Below are 11,167 nucleotides of genomic sequence, written 5' to 3' on the forward strand. Positions count from 1 at the left end.
ATACATTCGTTATTGTCTCGTCGTATCGTAATACGTCTCCGCCGCTACTATAGTACCGACAGCCGTTCATTTTCAATCACCTGCCCGTCGCCCGACATTCATTTCGATCCGCGGGCTTAAGCGTTCTACGCAACACTCTTCTGCAACGACTTGGCTGTGCCCTCGTTGCTTCACTAACTTGCATTTCCCGAGAATCAAGAAAACGCAGTAGTTTGGGACCGTTATCGCCATGCAACGATAGGAAGCGACATCTACATCGAAATAGAAAGGATCCCGATATCGCCTCGAAGCCATCCTTTGTCTTTCACCCCAAATTACTTGTCAAACTCGGCAATGTCGTTACCGAAACCCCCTTCGGCCTCGTCCTTGGACAGCTCATGCTCTGTCATTCATGACAACATACTGTACTCCTATTCACCAAATGGATTCCTCAAGCTGCCTTTGGAGGATAGCGCGAAATGGACACAGCTTGACATGGGAGTCAAGGTGACGGATGGAACCTGCGTTGGGACGACTCCTCCCAATGCTGCTGACGCTGCTCTCTTCATTGTTGGAGGGACTTCGGACGAGGCTGGTTATACTGGACTTCAAAAGTACACCTTTTCAACTGGCAACTGGACTACCATCACGCCCTCGGTTCCCGTTACGCAGAACCGCTTGCACCATGGATCCACGTACATCCCAGCTGACGATGTGATTCTGGTATACGCCGGCAGTCAGGATGGCAGCACCGGTCCTTCTTCGCAGACATTCACCATTCAGGCGTCCGAACCGTATGCGGCTCTCTCGTTCCAATCCTCCGCCGTACCGGCCGTTTCCCCTCTCGTCATGCAGTGGTCCGCTGCTGATGCCGCCATGATGAGCGGCGACGGCGTGGATGGCAAGATTTACTGGTTCAACCCCACTGCTGGATGGAGATATTCTGGTGCGGGCGTCTTGCCGCCAATTAATACCGCCTCTGGCTCGGTGAATGCAGCTCTGGTTTCGGGAGGCGATGGGTCCAAGAACCTCTTCACGTTCGACCTGTCCAAGTCACCCAACTCCGTCACCCGTACCATTGTGCAAGATGCCACGGGCAACCCTCTTGCCGATTCGGCCCCTATAGCTGCACGTAGCCTCGATGGCGATGCTGCTGAGAGCATTGAGAAGCGTGATGCCCCGACCTTGACCAACTGGCCCGCGTACAACTCAACGCTTGCCCCGAAGGACACTCGAACAAATTATGCCATGGCCCAGGCCCCTGACGGCACCGTGGTCTTTTCCGGTGGCAACGATCAAGTCCCCCTGGCCATCTTCAACCCCACTGACAATGGCTGGGTCGACGCGCAGAAAGTCTTGGGCGATGGTAAGCAATCGATCCAGGACCTCACGTCAACGTCGTCATCGACCAAGACCAAGACGAGCTCCAGCTCGCGAACCAAGTCGACCACGCACTCCACCTCTACTACCCATTCCGCCTCTACTACGCTCTCCGGCTCGACAACCTTTCCCTTCACCAGCGCTACTGCTACGCAGACGGCGGGCTTTGACCCTACAGACCTGTCTGTTCCCGCCATCCCGACTGGTACCGGCAGCGCAAGCGATGACTCTGGCCCCAGTACCAACGCCATTCTCGGTATTACACTTGGTGCCATTGGAGGATTCCTCGCGTTGCTCGGCCTCATTCTCTTGCTCCTTCGTTGCCGCAGACGACAGATGCTTCATCCAGAAGCCGGAAAACCCAAGACTCCCCCAACTGATGAGAAGAACACCGCAGCTTTCGCCGCACCGAGCGCGGTGGCGAAGAACACGCTTCCTCCCCACGTGCAGAAGCAGATTCGAGGCCACCAGCACACGGCGTCTTCGGAATCGACCTCGTCGATGGCTATTCTTATGGGCAGGGTGGGCCAGCACAAGCCCAAACAGCTCAGCAACGACTCCATCAAGAGCATGACTGCGCACAACCAGTTCAAGAGCACCATTGGCAAGCCGGTTCTCCAGCCGCAGCAAGCCCCGATTCTTCAGGTTCAGAATGAAAAGGGCGACACATTGGCCACTTCTGCTGAGCTCCGACCTCAAGAGGGTCTGGCTGGAGTGGACGATGAAACGCGACGCAGCTCGGGTTGGAACAAGTACTGGTCAGGAGGAAGCGCGCTGCAAATTCTAGGATATGGAGCTGCCCAGCCTTCTGCACAGACAACCGAGCAGCCATCCGGCCAGGCGGCCGCTGCGCAGAGAAGCACCATGGTATCAGACCGAAGCTCTCATTACTCCCAGGCGACAAACGTCCGCAACGTCAGGCAAACCCAAGACTCGGCTACCGTCCCGCCCCTCAACTTTGAGGCTCCCCCGGGGATGAGCAGAGTTAACACTGGAAGCCCAGTGGTGTCACACTACCACGACATCCCTTGGAAGGAAGGCATGTCTGGCAAGATCGAGCGACCTACGTCGACCGTCTCGGCATTATCAGCAACATCGTCAGGCTATTCCAGCGGCATTCCCGAGAGCGTCCAGGAGTCGTGGGATCCCACGCATGCCGGCAAGGCGTGGGGAGTCGATCGCGCCCCCAGCAGCGCATACGCCCCCAGCATAACCAGCGGACAGCCCTATCCGCTGGGCGTGAGCAAGCAGCCTCAGCTCGCCACGGCGTCGACATCGAATGACATGAGCTGGCTCAACCTTGGTGATAACTCACGGGTATGAGCTGAATGAACATGATCATGGAGCAATTTTTTTTTCTTTTTTGAGCGATTTTTTTTGATGAAATGGTCGGCTTATATCCTCGAATCTGTTTTGGGCACGGTATATTCAGCGGCATGCCGCCTTTAATTGTCTCTCACTCTCACTACCCACCCTCTCTTGCTGTTTATTCACATTTTACTTCTGGCCCTTGCGGTTCGGAGCAAGGCGGCCTCGCCCTCTCGTGACGGACATTGCAGGGGCAAAGGCGCCTGGTTCCTTTTGGCAAGAGAAAAAGCATTGCGCATCGCATCGCCATTTCGCCCTTTGTTACAGCGGACGTCAAGTCCAAGATCTGCGTCCGATGCCCGAGCCTAACCGCATGACTCGGCGTCGTTATCTCTACTGGACATATTGGACTCAGACTCTTGTGTTTTCTCCTCCTTTTCACCCCTATTTATTTTCTGTACATTCTAGAAGCTGGCCCGGGCTTGGCCATTTTCCTTATTTGTGTGTTGTGATTGATATTACCATCTGCCTGCAAAGTAATTCGCTGGATGCAAGTTGAGGGGGCGAACAGTAGAGGCGGATAGGATGGATGGATGGAGGATGCGGAGGGGTATTGATAGAGGTTTAGTGCTGTGCGGACGAAGGAGGTGAGACGAGAAGAATGAGAAGAAGAAATTATCATAGCTTGCGATGGCCTCCGAGTGATGTTCTAGTCGATCGAATAACCCCATGTGAGCTGACGGTTGATGGTTTCATTGCGCCAGATTCGGGTATAGCCATCCAAAGGATGAAGCCGATGCACCCTATTCAGCCTAAATGACAGCGTCCAATCGCCTTACAGCCCTCTCTCCCCTCTCCTCCCTCTTCTGTCTCCGTCAGGACCCCTAATACCTACTAGGCATATATTGACATTGACATTGGCTGGCCAATGGGAGCCAAAAGCTGGAAAAACAACTTGCAGCATCGGCCTGACGGTACGAAGCAAATGGACTCGTCAGGCGAATAAAGGTGGTGCTCGAGTTTTGTCCACCAGCTCATCGTTGTGGAATGGACGAGATGGTTGTGGTCGCACGACGGACGACAGATTGCCATCGTGGGCTGTTTGAGCATTACATCTTGGCTGGACTCGTGAAGGGGAAGAGACGCATTGTGCTTTTGTTTTCGTGAGAGGGAATGGAACTTATTATTGCCAGGGTCCTGCTAGACCCTCGTTACTCTGCTCTGCTGCAGATGGCTTCTTCCAGCCTCACCCCCCACTGTCGACGGACCCCACCTGGACGAGTAGGAATTGCTTTGAAGTCGCCTCGGTTAGCTTTACCGGGCCGTTGGTCCCATCTGGATGCAATCAAACGGCGAGCATGGCTGGAGTAGTATTTTGCGCTTAAGAAAAGCATTGGCAACCATGCGTGGCAGGCAGGCAGGCAGGCAGGCAGGCTGAGCGAGTGGGAGGGCGGATGGACGGCTGACGAGTTTTGGGTCTGGTGATGGGCGGTCGAGCCACCTAAGTATCAGCTTGAGTGCTGCATCTGGACCCCTATAGGGAAGTTGGTGGTGTAAGGTAGGTAGACGAGGTCGCATAGAGCTGAGTCGAAGTTCTTGCGAAAGCATGGAGACGAGCAGCCGCAAAGACCGACTGACTACCTTACTAGTAGTAGCGATGCAGTCAGATGTCACGAGTCAAGATGGACGGAAGTTGGTGCCCTACTAATACTCTCATACATACATACGAGGTCTACAGACGATGCCGAAAGCTGCTGGGACGTCACGTCAAGCAGTGGGCACAGGACATGGGAGGGCTCGCGAGGGACGACGACCGGCTCGGGTTTACATGTACCCTTCTCAAGCAGCCCAGCGACGCAGCTATTTCTACCTATTGGTCTATGAGCCGCTCTAAAGTAAGGAACAAGGCGGCAGAAAAGAGGGCGACGATTCAGATAGGCACATGAAAGGGAAAGACGCAGTAGGAGAGCGAAGTATGATAGACTGAGGTGTACCTAGAAAAAGGACATGTGATGTGGATACATGTAGGTACGAAGCAGGTGTATGGGGTTTGCTAGCAGCGGATGCAAAGACCCAGAAAAAAGAGATGTTTAGGAAAGAAGGCCTGAGAGAACCGACACACGTGCTCTCTCTTGCTCTCTTTGGGCGAGCCGACTTACCGCCTACGATCCACTAGGCGCCGCCTTGGTCCATCTTAGCACTGGCCTCTGAGCCGTCTGGAGTTCGCCGTCGACCCTTTTCTCTCGTGCCGGCTTCACGTTCAGTTACTACTACTAGGTAGTACCTCCATGTAGGTAAAGGTACCTACCTAGGAGGCCGGGGGTGTTTTTGGTAAGAGATTTGAGAAGAGAGCGACGCTCGTCAGAGGTCCTGTAATAGTTTTGGGCTTCTGGTAAGTCCTATCTGTCGAGGAAGTTACTACTGAAGCTCTTGCCAGCGCCTACCTCTTGCCAAATCTCTGATGAAAAACCCGGCCCGCCTGGTAGGTAGTTAGTATTAGCACCGTGCACCGCTGTGGCTCCTCGACGGACCTTTTAGCAGTTCCATCCATTGGTAGGTATCGTATCTTACGGTACTGGTCAAGCGTCTCCCACGCCAGATCCGCTGCTGCGATCCCCCACCCGACTACTTAGTACTAACCTGACCTCACTAACCATGTCACTAACCTCGAATATTCACGGGACGGAACCTCGACGCCTGGCAGCATGCACTGAGCGAGTGAGCGAGTGAGTGAGTGGGTGGGCACTCTTGCTGCCAGCCAGTGCGACCCTGGACCCTCCAGCGCTTCCAGCATTGCATTCTCACGCGGCGTCCACCTGAATTACTCCCAGCGAGGCGCCAATTTTTTTTCCCTCTCCGCCCGGGACGACTGACCCCATCTGGGTCTTTTCCTTCAGTCCCCATCGCTCTCCCTCTCGCCTTCTCTGCCTGCAAGAAATAATATTGGCATCGCCGCTGTCGTCGCCGGAAAACAATTGCTGGACGCAGCTTACACGGCGACCTTGAGTTGTGTTTCTATCAAATATTTGTATTCGGCGGCTGATGAGCCTCTCTCCCTTGCGTCACGATTCGCCAATCGCCAAGGCCTTTGCGAACGGAACGGCTTTGACCCGGAAACCGCCGCAGCTCCCCGACCGAGAACGCTGTGCCTTAACACCCCGACCACCGTTGACGACGGCATCGCCTGTCGTCGCATTTCCTTGATCGTCTCTGACCGTCTGCTTGCGCCCCCGAAGAGCCTCAAGAGGCGGCCTTAGGGAGCGCTGCCCATACTGTAGGCACACTTACTGCGCGGGGGAAAGGAACCGTTCTGGACATCACGGTGCTTATTATAGAGCGAGGCCGTGTCGGTTTTGGTTGGAGATATTCACACGGGGAAGAGTCTACGGAGGATTACACGTGAGACGCTTGGCGCATCTCCTACACACCGCCATGATGAGCTCTGCATCGTGGAATGCGCAGGATCAGGCCATGGCTGCCGCGGCTGAGGACGACTTCCAGCAGTTCCTCGACATTACCGCCATGGCCAACATGGGCGACGGCATGCAGTTCGACTTCCAGGGCTTTCCGGACGACGGCTCGCATTCCATCATGGGCCAGCATCGCCAGACCACCGACGCCATCATGGGCGACACGGACCCCTCGAGCATCATCGCCCGAAGCGACGGCCTTTTGCAAAACCACACGCCCGCCATGGCGCCTATGCCCTCTCACATGATGGCGCCGTCCGCCTCGCGTGAGGCCATCTCCAACATCGACGCCCAGATTCAGTACCTGCAGCAGCAAAAGTTTCAGCAGCAGCAGCGCCAGCTGCAGGAGCAGCAGGCGACCTTCTTCGTCAATCACAGCCACTCGGTGCCCCCGACGCCCCAAAGCCTGGAGATGACGCCCGGCAGCGCACAGTTTTACTCGCAGCCCGAGCAGATGCCGTCAAGAGGGGCTTATGACAGGAATTACCATCAGAGGATGGCCGAGCAAGATGTAAGTCTGCAATACCTCCAAGACTCAACCCTTCTCCACGATGGGCTTATTCTTGAATCGTCTCTAACCACCAGGTCAATTCCAGATGGCATTTACACCTCTCGTCTCACCTGCCGTCACTCCCCTGGATCCTCACTTCAACATGGAGAGCGCCTTTACGGTCCCCGGAGCCTACTTTAGCCCCCTGACTTCGCCGGCTCTCCATGCTCAGAACGATTCCTCCTCCAACTACGACCACACCACCCACTCCAACAACTCCCCAGTGGAGATGGACCTCGAGCAGCCGGCCGTCCCAGCCGTGACCCTGGACCTTTCCAACAAGAAGACAAGAAAGACACAGGCCGCCAAGGCGAGGAAGCCAAGCGTCAAGAGCTCGCCCATCTCCAAGCCGATCAGGCGCAAGACTGGCCCCAGCCCGGCCATGGTATCACAGGTGCTGAGCGAGGTGGAGGAGAGGAACCTGCAGGCCAGCGATCACGGGCTGCTGCCCTTACCCGCTGCCTCTACCGACGGATCGGACGAGAATGCCTCTGTGTCGCCTGAGAACCTCTCGGAAATGCCCCCTCCTCCCGTGCCGGCCAGGCGCTCGATGAGCAAGTCACCCTACATACGGCCCCAGACTAACATACAGTCCATTCATGCACCCGCCCTGCTTGATGAAATGCACCCTCCTCATCCTGCCACGCCCGCTTCCCTGATGAAACTGCCGGCGTCCAAGACAAAGAAACTGTCGACAAATCTTCAAGAGCCCACGCTGTCCGACAACATCGAGTCGCTTGAACTCCCTGAATCAATATCCAATCCCCCGCTCGCTGCCGATCTTGCCGACGCTCAACTCGGTACTCAGACCCCTCGGCTCGAGCCGAACATGTCTTCCAAGGGGGTGACGTTTCAGTCTATGCCGTCACCAGTCGTCCGCGCCACGGGAACATCGTCGGCAAATCAGAGCCCTCTCTTGCTGCCGGGGGCGTCCGGCTCGAGCCAGCGAAGAACGCCGCAGCTTTCGGCGAGAAATAGCCGCAAGAGGTCGACGGGGTCGATTCATGCCTCTCCGGCTCTGCTGCCCAGGATTTCACCCAATATCAAGCCCCTGCTTCCCGGTACTCCTGGCATGTCTGTAGAAGACCATGCATCGCGACTGTTGATGTCCAAGTCGAACTACCAAAATATTCTGGAGGGCAACCAAGTCCCTGGCGTGTCTTATCCAAGCGAATTGTCCACAAATCTCACGTCGAAGAGGACGTCACACAAGATTGCCGAGCAAGGCCGTCGAAACCGCATCAACTCGGCCCTGCAAGTCATGGCCAGTCTGCTCCCGGAGAGCAAGAACAAGGTCGTTTCGGGCGACGACAGCGATAAGAAGGACGGCAAGCAATCCAATGCGTCCAATAGCAAGGCCAGCGTCGTGGAAAACGCCATTGTTCACATGAAGAATCTGGAGAAGGAGAATGTAGACTTGAAGTCTGAGCTGCAGGCATTGAAGGAGCAGCTCGAGAAACTGAAGGGGCCCGACGGCGGTTCCGAAGGGAGCACTGCGACCCCGGTCGACGACAAGAAGCTGCCAAAAATAAACGAGGAACTGGGCGGCAGCCCCGATGCCCAGGGAGATACCAAGATGGACACGGCCGCGCCGACGGTGGGCGAGCCCGAGGAGGGCAGCTGATGACCATGAAGACGCCTGCAGAGCAAAATTTGCCATGCTATACCAAGTCGTTTGGTCAACAAGGGCCTGAAGGGCGGGCCTCACTGGCTACGACCAGTGCAACAAAAATGGATAGGTTGACGTTGTCGGTTTACGGTTCAGCACGGCATAGATGCTAATTTTTCCTTTCCCGTCTTGTTCAAATATGTTGTGGTTGGGCGGCTCGGCTTGATTCGCGGCATAGCTTGGGCGGTGTCCGGTTTCCCAGCTTGGAGCGCATATCTATTCAAGGTCTCAAGCCTGGATATCGCTGACCTCGCATCCAATCTGTACGGATCCTCAGTAGGTGATCGCGTTGTCTCTTGTTTTATATCACCCTGGATATTGGGTCGCATATACTGTTAATGATTTTCTTATTCATATACCTTGTTCGTACATGATAGTGTAATCTAGACCCTTGCGAGGGGACTATTGAATATATACCGCTACGTGGTTGAGCGTATTGAGATGGTAACCCTCCTTGGATCCGACATTTGCATTTGCTGTTCCCAATGTATCAAACATCTGGGCATTGTACCGGGAAGTGCGTGATATCAGTGTCTCATAGCTCGAATGGTCCGTACTACAGTCTGCGCATACGTAGGAAGACTACACAACATGCATCACGTCAGTCACATAGCAAGGGCAGCAAGTGGTGTGTGATACAGTTTCACGCAGACTGTATTAAACTCTTCTGCCCATCCGCGGCCAGGACGTCCACGTCCAGCTGCTCCATGACCTCTAGGACGAGCTTGAGGCCCTCCATGAAGGAGTTTACGGCGACGCGCAGCATGCGGTTCGTCGTGGCCCGGTACTCGACCCGCAGGACCTGTGCGTCTTCCCCCGTCTGCGTCTGTGTCTGTGTCTGTGGTGGCTCGGAGTCGCTGGCGCTTGATGTTGTAGTTGTCGTCGTCGTCGTCGATGACGGGGGAGGTGATACGACGGAGAGGGTTCGCTGGACGAGGGGCGAGAGTTCGGGGTCGACTTGGAGGGCCTTGAGGGCCGTGGAGGCGAGGCGTGGTGTGGGGAAGGGGATGTGCAGCTGGCTGTTGTTGATGGCAACACGATGATTGCCCGGTCAGTTTAAGCTTTGTTTTCCTTTGCATTCGCGAAAGACGAGAGGATGACAACAGAGATGCAGGAGTAAGAGAGAGAGGAGGGGTGGGAGGTTGATTGGCAGGGGAACGGGAGGAGTGTGAGGGGAAATGAACTTGCATGCTGCATGGAAAGCTGGAATCAGAAGCCATCATTGCGTGGAAGGTGGCCTGAGTCAGGGTTTTTTTCCCCTTCTTTCTTCTGGGTTGTCTTTGTTGTTGTCTCGTTTCTGGGTTCAATGTATTGGTTGACTCTCTTCTCTGGCCTGGACCGGGGGGGTTTATATCTGGAATGGAGGGGTTCTCGAATGTCTTTCTTGCGCTTCTTCTCTTTGAAGAACTTGACTCTGATGGGGGGGGGGGCGTGATAGTCGGCTGTCGGAGTTGCGCTGCAGCTGTGTCCAGAGACGAATGGCTGTGGCTCTTGGTACGTGGTTGGATGGAATAAATTCGCGACTGCTTCTAGATGCGAAAACTCCAGGTTATTGTTATCAGCGATATGATGCGGTTGGCGGTTTGCATGCCTTGGGGAATGCACGTCAGCCACAAAGAAACGTGGCGCGTGCAGAGTCGAGCCACACGGACTAATAGAAGAAGCCTGGAAGCGCGGAACCCAACGCCCCCTTGCCGTTGGGTACGAAGTGACTTGGGAACGTACCCGCCGGGCCGCAGCCTGACAGAGGGCGGGCTAACGCTTTGCAGCCGGCATTGTTATGACGTTGCCGTAGCGACGGGCTCGCGGCCCGCAGTAACAGCGTTGCGCTGGCTGTCTAGGCGCTGGAGCCGGGGGGAGAACAAGCACTGGACCAGGGGGGAACAGCGGCCAGGGCGCCAACGCAGCTGCGCAGTGGCCCGTTTATAGGGGGGTCTGGGGGGGGGTTCTTTCAGGGCACTGGAGGAATAACATCTGCAGCTGCCCAGGGCACATACTGCAGTAATAAGCAACCTAGACTGCACTGCACGGGCAAGGTGCCTCCTCTCCCTGGTTACAAAAACATCGTGACGGCCCGTACCATCATCGCCAGTCTACCTACTAAAACATCACGGCGTTTGTTCCCTGTTTTAATCCTCGCGGCTCCCCTCTCGCGTCGCGGTGTCCTCCTCCTTCCCCCTTCATCTTCCATCTCCTCTGTGAACGGAAGGGTCCGTCTGTCTTGGCTCCTCTTCTTCCATCCTTTCGTCGTCTCTGCTGGAGCTTCAGTTGCAGTGCTGCGGAGCGCTGATGAGCATTGACTAGAGCACAAAGACCCAGCGACAGGAACAAAGACAGCCACACACAGGTGCAGCATCGCCTTTCGTGCAGTTGGCCGCCCCGTCTCCCTCCGATCATCCGCTCTCTTCCCCCCCAAACAAAAACACATCTCTATTGTTTTTTTCTCTCTCTCCTTCACTGCGAACGACCCGGAAACAGGACGTCTGTGATTGTCGACGGCCATTTTCCCCCAGCTTCAATTGACGCTTCTCGCCGGCTGGGACTTCTCCTCATTCTTAGTCTAAATCCCTCCCAGCCCCCTTTATTCCTGGGCCGCTTGTTTCGTTGTTTACCTTACATCACCGACATCACACGACCCTGTTTTTTTCGGAGCTTCACCGCAGCTTATTAGCTTTTGGACCAACCTTCGGCATTGGAGGATTGTTGTTTTTGTTTGCGCCATTCCACGCTGCGCAAATTGAAATACAGATTTTGACAGCATTGATTTGCCTCTGCTTTCGACTATATTCCTACGGTCTCAGTCTTGGGGAG

General features: G+C 55.4%; 3 protein-coding genes across 3 annotated transcripts; 2 read left to right on the forward strand and 1 right to left on the reverse strand.

Moving 5' to 3' along the window:
- Positions 1–333: 333 nt before the first annotated feature.
- On the forward strand, positions 334–2,682 carry TRIREDRAFT_73587 (uncharacterized protein; the record flags this gene model as incomplete). Its single annotated transcript, XM_006961081.1, has 2 exons — positions 334–1,776; positions 1,813–2,682. 2 exons carry the CDS (start codon positions 334–336, stop codon positions 2,680–2,682), a joined length of 2,313 nt encoding a protein of 770 aa, XP_006961143.1.
- Positions 2,683–6,099: 3,417 nt separating this feature from the next.
- TRIREDRAFT_102464 (uncharacterized protein) lies at positions 6,100–8,311 on the forward strand (the record flags this gene model as incomplete). Its single annotated transcript, XM_006961082.1, has 2 exons — positions 6,100–6,648; positions 6,734–8,311. The coding sequence occupies 2 exons, from the start codon at positions 6,100–6,102 to the stop codon at positions 8,309–8,311; spliced, it is 2,127 nt and encodes a 708-aa protein (XP_006961144.1).
- A 688-nt stretch (positions 8,312–8,999) lies between these two features.
- TRIREDRAFT_53076 (uncharacterized protein) lies at positions 9,000–9,371 on the reverse strand (the record flags this gene model as incomplete). The annotated part of the gene is made up of 2 exons (XM_006961486.1): positions 9,000–9,194; positions 9,273–9,371. Coding segments are annotated over 2 exons (294 nt in total), but the record flags the coding sequence as incomplete, so codon positions are not given.
- Positions 9,372–11,167: the final 1,796 nt, after the last annotated feature.

This window comes from Trichoderma reesei, assembly GCF_000167675.1.
Source record: "Trichoderma reesei QM6a unplaced genomic scaffold TRIREscaffold_1, whole genome shotgun sequence".
Lineage (NCBI taxonomy): Eukaryota > Fungi > Ascomycota > Sordariomycetes > Hypocreales > Hypocreaceae > Trichoderma > Trichoderma reesei.